This window comes from Gorilla gorilla, chromosome 2 (assembly GCF_029281585.2).
Source record: "Gorilla gorilla gorilla isolate KB3781 chromosome 2, NHGRI_mGorGor1-v2.1_pri, whole genome shotgun sequence".
Classification (NCBI taxonomy): Eukaryota; Metazoa; Chordata; class Mammalia; order Primates; family Hominidae; genus Gorilla; species Gorilla gorilla.
This window is the reverse complement of record NC_086017.1, coordinates 122,423,324-122,444,367: the sequence shown is the minus strand read 5'-3', so window position 1 is coordinate 122,444,367 and position 21,044 is coordinate 122,423,324. Positions and strand designations below refer to the sequence as shown.

The window sequence follows — 21,044 nt, the reverse complement described above, 5'->3', positions numbered from 1 at the left end:
CAAAGAAAAAAATTGTCCACTTTAAAAAATATTAATAAGTATTTCTAAAACTTTATGGATTCACACCTTGGTAGACTCCCACATTTTAATGGGAAATATAGATTTAATGAGGTAACATACATGATATACTTACTCTAGTCCTGACACTTAATAGATGTTCAATAATACAAGCTTATTATTATCTAGTCCAGCCTATGATCAACCTGCTATCTCATGAGTATTCACTATGTGCCTGGCTAAACTGAGGAATTACGGAGATTCATTGCTATGGTTTGAATGTTTTTGTCCCTTCCAAAACTCATATTGAAACTTAATCGCCAATGGCATAGTGTTGGGAGGTGAAGCCTAATGGGAGATCCAAAGGGCTCTGCCCTCATAAATAGATTAATGCCACTCTACAAAGTGCTTGTAGTAGTGAGTTCTCTCTCTTCTGCTCTTCTGCCATGTGAGGACACAGTTTTTTTGTCCTCTCGGGAGAACATAGCATTCAAGGTGCCATCTTGGAAGCACAGAGACCAGGCTCTAACTTGCTGGCACCTTGATTTTGGACTTCCCAGCCTCCAGAACTTGAGAGAATAAATTTTCTGTTTATAAATTTCTCAGTTTCAGATATTCTGTTACATGTAGCAGCACAAAATAGATTAAGACAGTTATAAAGCCATGAATAGCTCAATCTGCTCTCTTGCCAATGTCAACCCATAAGGGTTGGCCCTTGGGGGACATAATGGCCATGAACAACAAGTTGATTGGAAAATACTGTTCCTTAAACAATATAAATGTAGCAAGGTCTCAAAAACACACAAGCAACAGTCTGCCTTTATTTACAAATTTGATGTTTTGCTCACCATGGATTTTCCCTAACTTCTGATTTTTAAAAATTTTGTATTAAAATATTTATCTTGATCACTAATTTTTTTGTGCTCCCTTAAATTTTGCTTCCAAGGTTAATGGCCTTCCTTGCTTCACTCTGATCCCAGCCCTTAGGTCTCATAGCCAGTAAGTAGTGGAGATCCAGGTCTTGAAAACAGCAATTTCCCTCCAAATATCACACTGTTAATAACTTTGCTATATACAGTCTCACAAAAGTAGTAAAAGAAACAGTCTTAGCCTTTCCTACTTATAGTCTACTTAAGGGCTGGATTTGGTGGCTCATGCCTGTAATTCCAGCACTTTGGGAGGCCAAGGCTGGTGGATTTCTTGAGCCCAGGAGTTCAAGACCAGCCTGGGAAACATGGTGAAACCCTGTCTTTACTAAAAATACAAAAAAAAAAAAAGTTAGCTGGGTATGGTGGCACATGCCTGTGGTCCCAGTTCCTTGGGAGGCTGAGGTGGGAGGATCACCTGAGCCTGGGGAGGCCAAGGCTGCAGTGAGCCAAGATTATGTCACTGCACTCCGGCCTGGGCAGCAAAGTGAGACACTGCCTCAAAAAAAAAAAAAATCTAAAAATTCAGATTTTTAAATATAATTTTTAAATAGATTTTTTGCACTAAAAAATATAGTTAAGGAGAAGAACAAACACGCACACACAAACAAATATGAAAATCAGGAGCCACAGAAAAGAAACAAATGCATAATTAAATTATGTATAGGAGCTTGATAAAATAATTAGCATGATAACTGCTGAAAGGGATCTTATTGAATCATGAAACTGCTGTTATATGTCCCTTAAATACTTGACAAATCCTAAAATAAGTCATTTAGGCTTTGTTTTTGAACTAGAATCAAAATTTTCAATTTAGAAGAGGAATCTTTGTACTACAGGTTGAGTACCCCTTATCTGAAATGCTTGGTATCAGAAATGTTTCAGGCTCAGATTGTTTTGGATTTTGGACTATTTACATTATGCCAGTTGAACATCTTAAATCTGAAAATCTGAAATCTGAAATGATCCATTGAACATTTCTTTTGAGCATCATGTGTGCGCTAAAAAAGTTTCAGATTTTGGAGCATTTTGAATTTCAGGTTTTCAGACTTGAGATGTTCAACCTCCTTGATTTAGTGATGATATTTCATCTCTGAGCTATCCTGAGCTCCTTGAAACCAGCTCCATGTCAGAGCTGGCTGCACTGACCACAGCACATGGCAGGTGCTGAGTGTACAGAGCTCATTCAATAACTGCTGTTAACTGTACTGATTTTTACTCCTTTTTTCTCCAAACTGTTTCCTATCTTCACATTTCCTCCACTTATTCTCCATCCAATCAGTGCTGTCAAAGCAAGCTGCTTGCAAAGCTCCCCACATCCATTTTCTAGAGCACCAGAACAATATATTTCTAACCATTGCTGTTGGTTATCAACACTTTGTAGTTTGGTTGGCACTTCATTTTTTTATTAAAGACAATTAGAATCAGCTGCCATCAGGTAAGAGGTTACAGTTTTGTTTTCTGAATAGTGAGGCATCCATAAGCATAACAAACATTGTCTATAGTACCACTTACCTTTTAAAATAAATAGCACAAATATTAAATAAGAGCATGTTGAAGATATATTTATAGATAAAAATTTTAAGAGAGATGAGAATCTATAGTTATGTGCTTTTGTCACTAATATTGAATTGTTTGAATTGGAAATATTCTTGTCCTTCTCTTCATGATTTTAAAGAGAAAAATCGTGAATTTCTTTATTTTCACTGACTTTGGGAACAAATCTTCCCTCTTACGCATTTTCCCGTCTGCACTACCAATTTGTACTTAAAGGTCTCAGGGTCTTGGTGTAGCATATGTCTGTCTTTTGCTAGCCAACTATTTCATTATCCAGCTCAAATATAACCTTTTCTAAGAAGCTTTCCCAGGTTCATCTAGTCGGAATTGAACTATTTTCCCCATGCTGCCATTTTTAACATTTTTATTAAAGGTGTATGTCATGGTAGGAAATATGTCCAATATACTTTTGTATCCATGCAGGACTTAGTGCTCAAAACAGATTCATATACGTTTATTGGACTGAACTGAAATTTATGCTGTGGGAAACAAGGATGATAGTTTGCTATGAAAACAGAATATTAGAGTATATTTAGAAGCTTCCAGAATAAGCCTGCAGAATTTCCCTCATGACTATATGCTTATGTCCCAATGCATAAGATGGGAAAAAATACCACTTACCTTTCAGCTTCCAACTGCATCCCATCTAAATACACATATTCTAGGATTTCTTATATATTACTCCTCCATTCACATAGATTATTAGTTTGCATTAGAGAGTTAACCCTTTGTGTTTACTTAGTTACCCCTCATGCTGGATGAATGTTAGATACACTGTCCATTTGCACCTGATGCCCGTCTACCTCAGTGTATTCCCAGTCCTGCAATGTAACTTCCCAAAATGCAGAGTCTGTCCCATTAACACACTTAACACAGCCTTAGCATTAGATCAGGCACATGTAGCATAAGAGTTTATTTTATGAGACAGAATCCCAATAATAACCTTTCCTATGAGGGTCATAATTGAATTAATTACCTTTTATAAAATTCCACATACAGGAAGACATCACTTTTGTTTTTCAGTGACTTAGATAATTTTAGTTTGTAAATTGTTTCCAGGGTTTCATGAGTCACTTGGGGCAGAAGGCCTTTGAAATTTCCCAGAGTTCAGTATAGGAAGTTTCTGCTCTCCTGAGCTCACCTTCGTCATTTCTATGTTGTAATCTCTTTCTAAAGAGATTATATAATGTTTGTAAGAACAATAGGCTTATCTTATGATTCTTATTCTTAGTTTAAGAAGAGATTAAAGACCAAAAATATGGATTGGCTGGAATATTTGTGTCCTTTGCAGACATGTAACAATTATGATACTAAGAGTTGTAGTTTATTCCCTAATATAAGTGTTGCCAGTGCCACCAGTTTGTTTTTGACTTTACCACACAAAAGAATTTGAGAGCAAGTTCAAAATGAAAAGAGGTAAGAGAGCTTACTGCAAAGCAAAAGTACACTCACCGCTGATCACAGCGGGCTACTCAAAGGTGAGATGATGCTGACTGACACTAGGGAAACTCCCTTTATGAGAGTCTCATATGATTATTCATGAAGGGGTGGGAAGGTGTGTTGCTATTAAGCATGCTCGGGGTGGTCCTCCCGATGTGCTATTGTTGTACATGCTGGTAGATACACGGCATGTCTCATTAACATCTTAAATCTCCACTCATGGGTGTGTTTTTTACTATTATGATGAGCATAGGTCAGCCCAAAGACACTAATCATGGGTTTCTGCACTTGCATGAATGTGGAGATTTTCCATTCTGTTCCTTTACTTCCTTGCTGTAGGATGTTCTAACCATGAGCCCAGGGTGTGGTTTATGCACTGTCAGGCAGTTTGTTCCCTCCACTTATTTAGGAAGTTTGTTCTCATTTAAGGGAGACTATAACCACTCTATGTAATCTACTTTATAAGGACATTAGATGGTTTAATAGACTGGCTGAATCCTACAGCCATCAATAGTGTGGGGCATAGATGTAAATGAGAGGAGCAAATAGATTTTGACATTTTGAAAGGAAATGTACCATAGGATTTTAATCAGCACATTTGCCAACACCATGTTCCCTTTGAAGAAAGGTTTCTTTAGAAAGACTCTTCAAGTTGTTGGTATCATGGTGCATTCTTTAAAGTGGCAGCATGGCTTGAGGTTCTAGTGGATGTTTAAGATTCACCCTCTCACTGTGTGACCTTAGATGCACTCGCTGGCATTCATTTACTCTAAATGTCCTGGCAGAATCCAAAGGTAATGTCTATATGGCCTTCTTAGTTTCTTTAAAGGAAGCTACTTGATAAACAGTGACTCATCAGTTGTCAAGTCTTTGATACTTAATGAGCTGCCACTCATTAAACAATCAAACAGCATGAATTTAGTGATCATTAATTTAATATGAGAACAATGAATAAGACTGTGGGGAAAGGGGACAAATAGAAATAAATTAATTCAAGTATTTATTAAGTATTTATGAGTACCTATGCTCTAGACTCTATACTAGATGCTGGAGATTTTTGAAATGAGCAATACAAAAAAAAACCACAAAAAACAAAAAACAAAACAAAACAAAAAAACTCTTACTCCAGGCAAGAAAAGGGGGCAGGGAAAAGGGGGACCCAGGTAGAGGGAACAGCATGTGCCTTAACCCTGGAGTCAGAGGGATGCCTGGGTCTTAGTCTCCACTTGACCTACCTCCTACCCCACAGCCTGGAGGGACCTCCCTCCTACAAGCCGCCGACCCCAAAAGAGAAGCTGGAGGAGCAGGAGATGCCCTCCCAGCTCTTCACTCTGGGGGTCTCGGAGCACAGCCCACTCAAGACCCCCTACTTTGACGCTGGCGCCTCATGCACTGAGCAGGAAATGCCTCGATACCATGAGCTGCCCACCTTGGAAGAGCTGTCAGGACCCTTGCACCCTGGAGCCACAAGCCTGGGGTCCCCCACCCCGGTGCCTCCAGGGCCACCTGCTTTGGAAGACGTTTCCCTGGATCTAGAGGATGAGGAGGGGGAGGAGAAGGAAGAGTATCTGGACAAGATCAACCCCATCTATGATGCTCTGTCCTACAGCAGCCCCTCTGATTCCTACCAGGGCAAATGCTTTGTCATGTCCCGGGCCATGTACGTGTGAGCTGCCATGCGCCTGGTGTCTCGCATCTCACCTGTTGATCCCTTAGCTTTCTTGCCAAGGATCTAGTGCCCCCTGACCTCTGGCCAGGCCACTGTCAGTTAACACACATGCGTCCCATTTGTGATTTCTACCCTGGTGGCTCCACTGTGACCCCTAACCCATGAGCCCAGAGAAATTCACCGTGATAATGGAATCCTGGCAACCTTATCTCACGAGGCAGGAGGTGGGGAAGGTGCTTCTGCACAACCTTTGATCACAAGGACTCCTCTCCCAGACTGTGACCTTAGACCATACCTCTCACCCCCCAATGCCTCGACTCCCCCAAAATCACAAAGAAGACCCTAGACCTATAATTTGTCTTCAGGTAGTAAATTCCCAATAGGTCTGCTGGAGTGGGCACTAAGGGCTCCCTGCTGCTCAGACCTGAGCCCTCCAGGCAGCAGGGTCCCACTTACCCCCTCCCCACCCTGTTCCCCAAAGGTGGGAGAGAGGGGATTCCCCAACCCAAGGCAGGGTTTTCCCAGCACCCTCCTGTAAGCAGAAGTCTCCGGGTCCAGACCCTTCCCTGAGCCCCCACCCCCATCCCAATTCCTGCCTACTGAGCAAGCAGCCCCAGCCTAGGGTCAGACAGGGTGAGCCTCATACAGACTGTGCCTTGACGGCCCCAGCCTTGGGAGAAGAATTTACTGTTAACCTGGAAGACTACTGAATCATTTTACCCTTACCCAGTGGAATAGGACCTAAACGTCCCCCTTCGGAGGAAAGTGGGTCATCTGGATTGGGGGTAGTGATTGATACTGTTTTGTAAACTACATTTCCTACAAAATATGAATTTATACTTTGGAAAAAAAAAGAAATGAGAGATACAACTTTTTGTCCAGGAGAAGCTCAGACTCACATAAAAGACACATACTGAAGGCTTTACACTTGCTTAGAAAAACAGATTACATACCCACGAGACAAGATAAGAACACTACAGTAAAAATATCTACAGTAAGGCTTTATTAAACCAGTTGCCATTGTTAATGAATTTGTGATAACTGGGATAGGAAGTTTCCGCTCTGTTGGTGGAAAATATTAAGCAAGCTAAGCATTTCATTACTAAAATGTTTTGTATAGTACATTTCTGTCCTCCTGAAATTATCTCACTTAACCTTTTTCTCAGAACTATGTTGCATCATGTTTATTAAGAACAATGGACTTATACTTATCCTAATGATAGGCCTACTGTCCAGGAAGGCTTACTTTTTGGAAAGCAAATCCTATAAAAGGGCAAACGAGTTTTGTGACAGATGACAAAGAGACACTGTAGGTTTTACAACCATTTGGGAAAGTTATTTTAAAATATAATTCTTTTTATTATTTACTGTCTGAAAAATACCTAGACAGTGAAAAATTATCAGTAGGTTGTATTTAAAGTTCTTCGTACAAGTCATTTATTTTGGGTTTGGCACAAACCCAAGGAAATGTTTTTATATATAGGGTCTAGTTTCCAAGACTGTCCACAAAAATCTAGGTAACTTATAATGTGAATAATCAGCCATCTGAATCACAGTATTTTCCAAATTGTGCCAGCTGTTACATTCATGAGAATCGGTGAGTTTCATAAGAATTTTTAAATCCTTTGTTTTCATTTTGACAAAAATATAAAAATTAACATACAGTAATCATATTCTGTATCATGAAAATGAATGCCCTATTATGTGATTCTTGAAATCATGTTTATGATCACCTCTATAATTGTGTTTGTCTCTTTGTTGTCATTTGTTTTTAACAGTTTTAGGGGTTTACTGTATACACTGGTTAGTAGCTGGCTGCCATTTGGTTGACTAACATTAAAGTTATAATGACACAATTCTTTCATATTTATTATTATCCTCATGTTGATTTTGTTTACGTGTTATGAGAAAAAGCTCAATTTTAGTTTTTAAGATTAAATTTAGATTTTAAAAATAAACTGATGCATTAGGCAGAATAATGTAGACTAATGATAAAATAACAAAGGCAGACAAAGTAGATAACTGATGCAGTTATGTTAAGGGACAGGCCAAATTAAATCATAAATCCGATTAGATAAAGATCTGTATAGATGAACTCTGCAGTATTTCAAGGAGAGAAAAGTAGTGGGAGAATTTAGTCATCACAGGACATGTTAAGCATGTTAAGCAACTTAATAGTTGGCCCACCATAACTGCCAAAGTGAATCCTCAGTGAAATTTTTTAAATTTATAATTAGAGTTATATTTTACAGTGTCTTAGCAAAATAATAGACCAGTACTTATTTTTGCTCTACACATCAAAATAATAGACCACTATTTATTTTTGCTCTACACATCATTTTTAAAATTGGAAAATTTTTCATAAAAATCCAGATTTCTGGCTTTTGTTTGTTTGTTTTTTAATGAGAAGGCATGGCAACTATAGGCCTGCAGCCCCCTGTGGCATTAATAGAGCTGGGCAGTGACTATTTCTTATACAAGGCCTGCTCGTCTCATATACATTTGCTGCTTATATTTCACAAGCATTAGAGTCTGTGCTTCCCTATCTAACCCAATGTTGGATATTTCCCAGGATGTAGTAATAAGTGTTTTTGGAGAAAGGAGTCTGTAGCTCTGCATATGTTGTTTGTGAAACAAGTATCTGTGAGGAGGGGCTTCTGCTGAATATGGCTCCTTTCTAGGGCACTATCACACTTTGTTCTTTCTGTAATCATGGTTTGGTATATAGATAGAAGTAAAAATCAATCTTTAGAAGCAAATTTACAAATTAATTCACTGCATTCATAGACTCAGAGGTTTGCCTGTGAGAAGGAATCTGAGTGACCTCTCCTTCCTTCCCTACCCCTCTTCCCACCACTGGCATAATGCCTGCCTGTTATTTGTATGCTTCCTTCCCTATTATTACTGCTTATTCATTTTACTTCATTAATGTTTAAAGACCATTGCGGTTATTCACTGAAAAGGGCAACACTTACCACCGACCATGCATAGGTGAACTCAGATGAAATTTCTGAGGAGCTATTTTGAAAGCATGGTATTTCCAGAGTCTGATTTATCTCTATTTCTATCGTATGGTTGCTTTTCCATTCATCTGGTGTAACTGTAACAAAACATAAGGTAGAAAATATGTGAATCTCTGATTGGTTTGTAAAGTGCTTTTTATCAAAGAGACAAAAACAGTTTTAGTATAGGGATTCATCTGTCCTCAGGGTACACCTATGAAGCAGAGAGGCAAACTCCCACAATAGCCCTCATTGTATAAGTGGCTAAATGGAGTCACTGAGGAGCACAGAATTGTTGCTAAACACTGAAAAATTACAAGGAAATGACCCCAACAGAATCAAACTCATCATTTGGCATGTTCTGCTTTGGCCCCAAATTGGTGCTTTAATCTTCAGATTCCATTTCCTTGATCAGATAGAATACAAAACTTCATAACCTAGCCTTAACTGTCTTTTTATTTTGTTGGACTTTATTTTTTGGAGTAGTTTTAGGTTCACAGCAAAATTGAGCAGAAAGTACAAAGTTCCCAGTATATCTACTACCTCTACCCACCCACAGCCTCCCCACAGGAACTGCGGACATCCTGTTCCATAGCGGTACCTTTGTTACAATTAACGAACCCACACTGGCACTTCATTATCACCCAAAGTTCATAGTTTACATTAGGGTTTACTCTTAATTTTGCACATTCTATGGGTTTGGACAAATGTATAATGACATGTATCCACAGTTATAGTATCATACATAATAGTTTTCCTGCCCTAAAAATCTGTTCTTTTTACAGTCTTCATATCTAACAGTCTTCCCAGAGTTTATAAACATTCCTCCCACAAAGGAATGACACAAACATATATAAGGAAACTTTGAGGAAGCAGTGTTAATTATTTTCATTTTTAAGGTAATAGAAGATAAATATCCATTTTGTAGTCTCTCCTATTGGGAAAGTTTTATATACATACATATAAATTTGTGACTAAACTGTAGCATCAAAAAAGTTTATAAATAAAGGCAACTCTACCATCCAAATATCCTAAAAATCTTATATTCTTTTTTCTATATTCAAATCTTGTTTGCATACATGCATGTATTCTCATAGTCTGCAATCCTGTTTACCGATGAATGTTATATATGTTGTTACTTTAGAATGTTTTGTGTGATTCTTGAACTACTGGTGATTTAAATTTATGGGGGCTTCATGTCATTTTATCATATATACTAATCATCATTCATTTAGTCATTTCCAATTATTGAATCATTATGCTCTTTCAGTTTGGACTTTTTACTTTATTTTAAGCCATTACATGCTATATAGCAAGGATCATCCTCATGCTAATAGCTTTCTTCTGACCATTCAGCTACTTAAGATAAATTCTCTGAAGTATAATTAATGGATCATTGAGTATGAACATTCTTATTGCTACTAACATTGTGTATATATATATGTTATAAAACAGTATAACTTTTATATTAGTCCATCAAAATAAAAAGGCAAAGGCTAGGTTATGAAGTTTTATAGTCTTTCTGATCAAGGAAAAGGAAACTGAAGATTAAAGCACCAATTTAGGGCTAAAAATTATATATATAAATATATATATAAATATATGCTATATAACAGTATACATTTTAATGGCATATTTCTGTTTATAAATTTTATATCTAGCCTTTAGATCTTTGTTATATTTTAATCTCTTATCAATATCATCTATCTTCTTTACCGATAACTCTTTCCTCCTCCTTTTCCTAATTAAAACCAGATCTTCCCGTTAGGGTACATCTTCTCCACAGCATTTCCAAATAGTGGTTATATATTTTCTTGCACTCTAATTCCTCAAGTTCTGGAGGTGGGATCAGTGCTTTCCTTGCTCTCCACTGCTGTTTCCAAATAGTACTCCAAGCCCATAATTGAAAAAAAAGACCCCTGTCCCTTAAGGGGAAAAAAAATCACTTAGCTATCACAGCACTTCCAAATGGAGTTGTTTCTACACCATCTCTACTATCATAATTTTTTGCCATATTTGCATAAGACCATTACTACTATCTAATTTTCTTCTTAAATTATTGTAATTATTTTACTTATATATATTTATTTAAAATATGCTGAATATCTCTGAAGTCCATGCAATCCAAATATGTTAGTTATATTTTAATGAACATCAGTCAAATACATAAGTATTACATTTTTGTAAATTTTGTCCAGAATCTGGGAAGCTGGCAGTATAAGTGGCATTACTTTTTGAATATACCTGAAACCCTCTATAAAAACAAAGAGGATAAATAGGGTAACAAAACTAAAAATACATAGATCATATCTACAAGAACACTAAATAACAACACATCCCTCTTAATTGGTGGGGAAAAATCTACTAAACCACTGTGTTACCAGCAACTGTGCAGAAACAGAGGAAGATCAACTGGGCTTCTGATGGATCTTAGGACTAGAGAACCCATACCACCTCCCTCTGCCTAGTAACAGGTAATCACTGGAAAGACAGGTAGATTGATCCAAGAATAGTAGCTGAAATGGAGAAGAGAGTTTGCGGGCACCAAATCACCAGTGTCTTCAAGAAAAACAAGAAAAAGGTTGTCAGTGCTGGAGCAGAAAGGACTTCTCAGGACACATGCCATGGGGAGAAAAAACTGCTGGACATAGAATCCAATAAGACAGGACAGGTCCAATAAGAGAAATCAAATAGGCAATTTAGGTAAAAGTGAGGGATAGAAGCAAAGGAAATACACTCAGAAAGTACAATGGTAAATTACTTACCTTGAAACTAACAGAAGAGGCGGCTTTAGGGATACTGAACACTCTAGAAAAGCTAGCCTGGCCCACTCGTCTGTGATAAGAATGCATTTAACTTAAGCATGAGTGATAGAAAGGGAATGAGATAGAATAACCTATAAAGATACCAGAAGCAAAAAAAGAATAGAGAACAAAATAACATTCCTACAACAATGAGAGCATATTATCAAGACACGACAACAAAGTAAATAAAAACTACAGCCAAATTATTCAAAATGAGCAAAAAGAAATAAAATGATGTAAATTGTGCACAATTTTGGAAAGTTCCCAATGAGTCCAGTGGAAGAAAAAAGCTTACAAAACACAGGTAACGGAATTCAAGAAAGGGTTAGAAATAATAAATTTTTAAAAATCATTCCAGAAACTAAGACAAAATTAGAACAAAACCAGAAACACAGAAACACAAAAGTTAATTCATTAAAGTTCATTTTCAAAATAGAATGAGAGAAATTTTGAAATAAATAAAGCAATATGTAATTATAAAAAAAGAAAAAAGTTGATAAAAGAGATTCAAAGGAAATGATATGCAAAGAATATAAAAATATATGTGCAATAAAAGACATTAAAGAAAAAAGACGAAAGCAATGGAACAGAACAAATATTAAAAACTATAATTCAAGAAAAATATAATAAAATTTAAAATGACTAGAAACTGCACATTAAACGATTATACTGCAAAATAGGAAAATAGACCCAGAATGGACAACTTTAAGCATGTTCGTATAAAAGTATTGAGCAAAGTCAAACATGGGGAAAGAAAATCTGATTGTTATTAGCTTTTTGATAGCAGTCCTCTGCCAGAAAACAATAGAGTAACACAGTTAATATACTCAGGGAAAGAAAATGTGAGCCAAAGATTTTATATTGTTTTTTAATAAAGTCTTTTTTAATAAAGACTACAGAAAGATGTTAGAGTTACGCAAGAACTCAGAGAATATTGCTGCTATGAGCCTTTCCTGAGGATTCTCCAATATAATACATTTCAGACTGGAGATGCATTTACATAAAGGTTAGTGGTAAATGTTGATTATCTATTTACCTTTAGCACTAAGAATATATAATTGTCATAACAAAGGGAATAGTGATGAATATATGTTTTTAAATAAAGATACAATATAAATATCAAAATATGGGGTGTAGGAATGAGAGACTTCTGGTTATGGGGACATGAGGAGGTCAGTAAAAACAGACAAGTACAAAACTGGGGAAATGTGTTTAAAAAAACAACAACAATTTTAGGGCTGTGGAAATTGACTAAAGGTAGTCATTAAATTGCAAAGCATTTCTTATTGAAAAATCACTAGAGCTTTAGTAAAAACAGCAGGAGACTTCAATCTTTTTGCCTCAGCTCCATCCATTCCCTTCTCCAACCTGGTCATTAAGAAATGTAGTTTTAGCCACATGGAGCTGGTTGCAAAAACCAGCAGCTTTTTTTCCGCAATGGGCAGACTTAAATTAGGTCTAGGGATAGAAACCTTTCACCTTTTCCCATAACAGGAGCAAACTTCGTAGGTGCCAAAAACCTGAAGCTTGGTTAGTTTGGGTTTGTATTCCCATTTGGAGTGAGTGGCTGCTATGATTTGAATGCTTCTGTCCTCTGAAATGCATGTTGAAATTTGGTTGCCATTGTGGCAGTATTAGAAGGTGGAACCTTTGGGAGGTGATAGGACAGAGCTCTCATGAGTGGCATTAATGCCATTATAAAAGGGCGAGTTGATTCCCCTTTTGTCTCTTGCCCTTCTGTCTTCCACCATGTGAGGACATGGCATTTCTCCCCTCCAGAGGATTTAGCAAGCAGGCCCTCACCAGATGTCAATGGCTTGATCTTGGACATTCTCAACCTCCAGAACTGTGAGAAGATAAATGTCTATCCTTTCTAAAGTATCAGTCTGTGGTATTCTGTTAGAGCAGCACAAAACAAAGACAGTGCTAGACCAGAAAGACCTTTAACATGGAGATCCTGGAAACTAGAGTCATGGAATGGCTAAGATAAGGACTTCACAGATTATACCCTGACTAGGAAACTACACACTGAGTCAGGGAGACCCGAAAGAGCCTAGCAAAATGTAAAAGCCCAGGAAGTCTGGATAACTGGCTGCAACTTTGAATGCACTCCCTGATTGACACACAAATCTATTCATACAGAGTGGAAGCCTAATGGATTTAAGTATTTGAGCATAACTTTTGCCAAAATCATGGCTGGACCAATAAAGTGGCTTTGCCAATGCAGGGGCAACTTCTTGCAAGCCAAATTAAAAAATAACTATTAGTATAAAAATCTGAGAAGAGAGATCAATGGCCTTGCATTGCAAAGGAGACATTCAATTTAAGCATAGATAAGTTACTAAAATGAAACAAAATGAAACTAAATAAGACATAATATAGAGTTGCAACATATATATATATTCTATAGTCTGTCTATAAATATATATATATTTTTTAATGTCCAGTTTTCAACATAAAATTATGAGACATGGAGGAAACAGGAATGTGTGACCGATAATCAGGAAAAAAAGTAATTGCAGCTGAATCTGGGTGGACCCAGGTGTTGAATTTAAGAGACTTCAAAGAAGTTGTTATTAGTCTATTCAAAGTATTAAAGCAAAATATGACAATGACTCAATAAATAGGAAATGTTAGTAGAGAAATAGAAAGCTATAAAATGAAGCAAATGTATATTTTAGAGTTGAAATGTCAGTAACAAAAATAAGAAATTTACTAGATGTTCTCAATAGCAAATTTGAGATGGCTAAAGAAAGAATTAGTGTATTTGAACATTGTTCAATATAAATTATCTAATCTTAAGGGAGAAAAAGGATTGAAAGAAATGAAAACAGCTTCAGAGCCATATAGGACAGTATCAAGTATGGTAACATACATGAAACAGGAGTAGTAGAAAAAGAAGTGAAAGAGTAAGGGGATGGATCAAATATTTGAAGAAAAAATGGCCAAAAACTTCACATATTTGATTATTTAAAAACTTCCTTAAAATTAATCTACACATCCAAGAACTTTAACAAAACCTGAATAGGACAAACACAAAGAGACACCCATAATCAAACTTCTGAAAGCCAAAAGACACATCATAATCAAACTTCTGAAAGCCAAAAAGAAAGACTAAATTATAAAAGTAGCAATTGAAAGGAGCAAAAACCAACCAATCAAACAAACAAAAACAAAAGCTCATCCCATTCAGCAGACTAATAATATAACTAGTGGCTCATTTTAATCAGAAATAATGGAGATCGAAAGATATATTCAAAATGCTAAAAGAAAGAGAAACAATCCACTCTGAATTCTACATCCATTGAAATTGTCCTTTAAAATTAAAAATGAAAAAATCTGAAAGAATTCATTGCAAGTAGATTTGTCTTACACGAAATACTAAAGTCCTTCAGGCTGAAAAGAAATGACAACAAACAGTAACTCCAATTCATGGGATAAAATAAAGAGCACAAAAAATGGTAAATACGTGAGTAAATATGAAAAATTATATATGTAGTGTTTATATGTGAGTAAATAAAAACTATACATACATTTATTTATTTTTTCTTTTCTCTTAATTTCGTTAAAGAACATGAAATTCTTTAAATCAGGGGTTCTTAGCCCCTGGACCATGGACTGGTACTTGTCCGTGGCCTGTTAAGGAACGGGGCCACACAGCAGGAGGTGAGCAGTGTGCGAGTAAGAAAAGCTTCATCTGTATTTACAGCTACTCCCCATCACTTGCATTACCATCCGAGATCTGTGTCCTGCCAAATCAGTGGCTGCATTAGATTTTCATAGGAGTGCAAACTCTATTGTGAATTACGCATTTGAGGGATCTAGGTTGTGTGCTCCTTATGAGAATCTAATGCCTGATGATCTGTTGCTGTTTCCCATCACCCCCAGATGGGACCATCTAGTTGCAGGAAGACAAGCTCAGGGCTCCCACTGATTCTACATTATGGTGAGCTGTATAATTATTTCATTATATATTACAATGTAATAATAATACAAATAAAGTGCACAATAAATGTAATAGGCTTGAATCATCCCCAAACCATCCCCCTCCACCACGGTCTATGGAAAAGTTGTCTTCCATGCCGGTCCCTAGTGTCAAAAAGTTGGGTACTGCTGCTTTAAATCCTTAATTTAACACTGAACTGTTGAGTTTAATACATATATTATTATATATGTGTACTTTATAGTTTGATATAGATGCAGTATATTTAATAATACAGAGTGGTTTAGAGGAGATACAGTGGAGCAAGTTGCAAAAAAAGAAAATAAGAGAAAAATAGACATAGGAACAGACAAACAAATGCTTCTGACTTTGGAGTTATCCAACAAAGATTTAAAATAACTCTTTTTCATATACTCAAGAAAACAGAGAAGAAATGGAGGAAGTAGATCAAAAGGTGGACAAATTTATCGAAAATTAAAAATCTATCAAACGTGATCAAATAACTTAAAAATACAATATCAGAAATTAAGAACTAATTTGATGGGGTAAAAACTTATTGGACATCATAGAGATAGAGTTCATGATTGGAAGACAGGTCAATACCTAACTGAATCACAGAAGGGAAAAAAAGTAGAAAATATAGAGGAAGGCATTAGAGATATATAAAAATGTAAATTTAGGTGTTTTTATTTTGCACCAGAAACCTAACATTACAAATTTAAATGCTCATAAAAGAAAGCATGCAAGTATCAGAAATTATGAGCAAATTCTTATATAATTTGGAAATGAAGAAGACTTTTCTTGACCAAAACTTAAAATTAGGACCAATAAGGGAAAAGAGTAATAGATTTTATTTAATAAAAATAAGAAACATGCTGCATTGCAAACAATATAAGAAAGTAAGAATAAATGACAAACTGGGAAAATATTTGCAACTTATATAACAAAGGATTAATAGGTTTTATATATGGGACATTTTCAGTAAAATAAGGATAATAACCGTAATGAATTGAAATTCATCAGTATGTTTAAGTTCATATGAATTCATGATACTTAACATAAAATACTTATGGGTTACTTTCTAAAAATACTAGTTAACCAACTCATTTTTAAAACTGGTGATTAAAGGGAAAGAATCAAGTATCTATTCTGCTTTTCTTATACAAACTATACATCAAATAAGTAATAAGTTGATGAGAGGAAGTTTCTCTTTATAGAAATACTTAAGCTAATAAATTAGGGAATGATAGAATATTTCTATTTGGCAAATCATAATGATTTAATGGATGTAGGCAATGCTCACCAGTGGCTCTTAATATCATGTAACCAGAATTCTGTGCCTCTCATATAACTATACATCATCTATCACATAGTCTTGCCAAAAAACAAAAAAGAAAAAAGAAAACCTAAATGTGATCAAATCTCTGTCAAGAATATAAGATAACTTAGAGTCTATGAGTCTAACTATAAGGTGAAAACATAGAGATACTGTGAGACTATAAGAGCAAAATCCAGGCTGGACAAATCATCAAATTTATTCAACAAATATATTGCAAAGGAAAAATAACAAATGTAATATAGCTTTCAGATTAAAAGGGAATTTCCAAATAATCACAATATATCTAGTTTATCTGCATCCTAATTTAAAAAAAACCAAAATATAGCATTATCAGGCTGATGGGATATTGAATAATATTAAATACTAATTTTTTTTTTTAGTTTTGGTGGTAGATTATGGCTTTTTTTTAAATGACATCTTTATCTTTTAAAGATTCATACTAAAATAAACAAGAAGTCTTGCATTTTCTCCAAAGTAATCTTGGAAGGCAGCAGTTGATAAGGGTTTAAATAAAATGAGATTCCCTATGAGTTGATAATTGTTGAAGTTTTATGTTCAGTATGTGGGAAATTAATTATTCTATGTAATTTTTGTATATTGTTTAGAGTTTTCCACAATTAAAGCTTTTATAGTTGTTTCATGAATCACCTAAAACCGTCTCCAGTACCAGTATTGTCAGTTATGAGCAACATATTTTAAGAAAAACCAAACAATCCCTTTCTTCCTTGATTCACTGCTATTATCCTCTAACTCAGAGGTCATAAACCTTGGCCTGTGGGCCATCTGGCTTGTTGCCAATTTTTGTAAATAATGTTGAATTAGAACATAGTCAGGCCCATTCATTTACATATTCTCTGTGATGCTTTTTATGCAACAGTGGTAGAGTTGAGTAGTTGTGACAGAGACTACATGGACCACAAAGCCTGAAATATTTAGTATTTGGACTATTTCAGTCTGTTTTGTGATGCTGCAAAAGAATATCTGAGATTATGTAACTTATTAAAAAACATATTCATTTATCTCAGTTCTTGAGGCTGGAAAGTCCAAGATCAAAACATCGGCAGGTTTGGTGTCTGGTTAGAGCCCAGTGTCCTCTTTCAAGATGGCACTTTGAATGCTGCATCCTCGGAGGGAGGAATGCTGCTCCCCACATGGCAGAAGAGCAGAAGAGCCACAGAGAGAAAAGAGGGGGCCAAACACACATTTTTATATTGCCACAAATCTTTTCCAGGAGAGTGGAGCCCTTATGGCCTAATCACCTCTTAAAGGGCCTGGGGTTTAATATCCAGTGTCTACAAAGGAACTTAAACAAATTTACAAGAAAAAAAACAACCTCATTAAAAAGTGGGCACAGGACATGAATAGACACTCCTCAAAAGAAGACATATATGCAGCCAACAAATATGAAAAAAAGCTCAACATCACTGATAATTAGAGAAATGCAAATCGAAACCACAAGGAGATATCATCTTGCACCACTCAGAATGGCTGTTATTAAAAAGTCAAGAAAGAACAGATGTTGGTGAAGTTGCTGAGAAAAGGGAATGCTTTTACACTGTTGGTGGGAGTGTAAATTAGTTCAGCCATTGTGGAAGACAGTGTGGCCATTCCTCAAAGACCTAAAGGCAGAAATACCATTTGACCCAGCAATCCCGTTACTGGTATATACCCAAAGGAATATAAATCATTCTGTTATAAATCATTCTGACCCATGAGGGGGAACAACACACACTGGGGCCTGTCGGAGGGTGTGGTGGGGTGAAGGAGAGCATCAGGAAGAATAGCTAATGGATGCTGGGCTTAATACCTGGGTGATGGAATGATCTGTGCAGCAAACTACCATGGCACACATTTACCTATATAACAAACCTGCGCATCCTGCACATGTACCCCTGAACTTAAAATAAAATTTGAAGAAAAAGAAGGTCCCATGTCTTAATACTGTTACAATGACAATAAATTTCAAAATGATTTTGAAGGGGACAAATATTCAAAGCATAGCACGACCCTTCAGAGAAAAAGTTTGTCAACTTCTGCTGTAATCTCCCAATCACACTCCGTTATTCTTTGAAAATGTTATTATGTAGATTGCAATATTTTGCAGCCCCAAACCTGACATAACCTAGGTGCTTTCAGTGACCATGCAGATGACTTCTCCAATACCTGGACTCTCAGTTCTTCCCACTGTCATCTTCATTAATTGTCTCCACTTCATCTTAGCAATCTGCTCTCACAATCACATCTTGGATCTTGTTATCATCTAAAATAGCTCATCTACAAAATCACAAATTCAGACCTACAAACATCTCTTCTTCCAGTTTGTGCAACCAGTTTCATTTCAACTGTTCTCCAACCTCATTGGTCTTTTAATGAGTTAATCACTCTACTTTTTTCCAAATCACCAGCTTTATTTTTTCTTTGCATCTCTTATTATCAAGCTAAAGTTCTATAGTGCATTATGTCAATAATATTTTTGCTTATGCCGCAATTCCTTGGCCTTTTTGTTTTCCTTTTGGCAACAATCTAAAAAGGAATCCAAATGTGGCACTATGTACTTTTTAATTCCCAGACTCAAGCAGCCAATCACTGCTGGAGAAAGCCTTGTGCAAATTGTTTTCACTACCATTTCATACCATACCCAAATGGATGTTCAACACAGACCAAAAATCCAAATGTGTTAACTTAGTGAATCCATTTCCCTTCTATCCATAGCAGCTATTTCAAACCTTCCTCAATCTTCTTTTCTGAAGCTTCCTTCCTCTCTCTAGCTGAAGATGGTTTTGTTTCCTATTTTAGAGAAATAGAAGACAGCACCTCCCTCATCGTATGCACTCATCTTATTTTCCCTCCCTCCTGTTACAATAAAAAAAACTGTTCTTTTTTTTTTTCAATGTTGGGGTAGTCCTACTTGTGTTGTGAGTATCATTGTCCCCATTTTCTTAGAAACCTTGGTTTATTATTTTGTCTTCCATACTGTGTATTTAACTACCCTTTTTCAACTAGATCCTGCCCATTAACTTTGAAGCACGGTCAAGTGTCTCTTATTAATTGAAACCACCACCACCATCACTACTGCAGTATCAGCAGAATCCCGCATTTGAACACCTCTATCTACTCTTTCTGTTACTACTGGCAGATTTCTTGAAAGTCATATCAATGTGCTGTCCCCATTTCCTTGCCTCCCACTCATTCCTTTTCTCCCTCCAGCCTGACTTCCATTCCATAATGCCATCAAACAGTTCCTGTTAGGTAATAAAAAAAACTTCATGTTTTAAAGTACATTCGAATGACTATTTTATCTTCTTAGAAACTTTATAATTGATGGCTATTCCTTTTATGTAATATGTTTCCAGGTTTTTGTGACCCAATTCACTCCTGATTCTACTTTTGCCTCTTTAATTGCTCTTCATTACCCTCTGAAGACTCACCTTTCTCCATCCGTCACCATGGACTCTGCTGAAGTGCCACATGGCTTTTCTTGCTTGATTTTCTCTTCCTAGAGGATTTCTTTCACTCCCAGAACTTTAGTTAGCACTCACACTCAGATGACTCTGTATCTTCAGCTTAAACCTCTCTCCTAGATCTGAAATTGTATATCCAGTTTACCTAACATCTTCTGTATGTCACAACTTCATGCCTAACTCAACATCTATAAGATTAAATGCAAAATAATTTCTGTATGATCTGATCATCTTCCAGTGTTCCCTAATACAATGTTCCCCTATTTTTTCTGTGTCACATATTAGAAATTAAAGCATCATCCTTGACGCTGCTTTTTATTCCTTCCTTCACATAGGCAATCCACCACTGATCCTGTGGGGAGAATCTCCTACACAAGTTTCTAATCTAAACATTCTTCTGTTTCTAGTTTATCGCCACTGTACTTAATGGTACCAGCATCTCTCATGTAGCTTTCTACTGTTGTCTTCTAACTGATCCACACTATCCTCTCTGCCTTCTCCAATTCATTCTCTACACTTGAACCACAAAGATGCATTTTTGAAATGCAAAACAAAAAAAATCAAACAAAACAACCACCTTTTAATTAGTTCCTACAGCTCTTAGGATAAAGACAAAACTCCTTAAATGGACTAATCAATCTTTCTAAACTTATCGTCAACTGCCTCACCTGTAATCCCTCTGCTCCAGCCATAATACCTTTTAAAATCTCCCCTGCCTACCCAGTTGTTATAACTTCCTTCCCCCATAGAACCTTTGCATGTCCTGTTCTTTGTAAAGCTCTGTGTTCACTTGGTTAACTCCAGTTGAAGCAGCACTTCCAAAGGAAAGGAAAGGAGAGGGGAGGGGAGGGGAAGAGAGGGAAGGGGAGAAGAGAGGGAAATGAAAGGAAGGGGGAAAGGAAAGGA

At 36.3% G+C, this 21,044-nt stretch overlaps 1 protein-coding gene across 1 annotated transcript in view; it reads right to left on the bottom strand.

Annotated features, from left to right (window-relative positions):
* Window positions 1–21,044, bottom strand: part of CD96 (CD96 molecule) — a 104,541-nt gene that overhangs the window by 76,280 nt on the left and 7,217 nt on the right. The window contains exon 3 of the mRNA XM_031009878.3: window positions 8,565–8,689. Within this exon, the coding sequence (XP_030865738.1) occupies window positions 8,565–8,689 (125 nt within the window). The remainder of the gene's footprint in view (window positions 1–8,564; window positions 8,690–21,044) is intronic.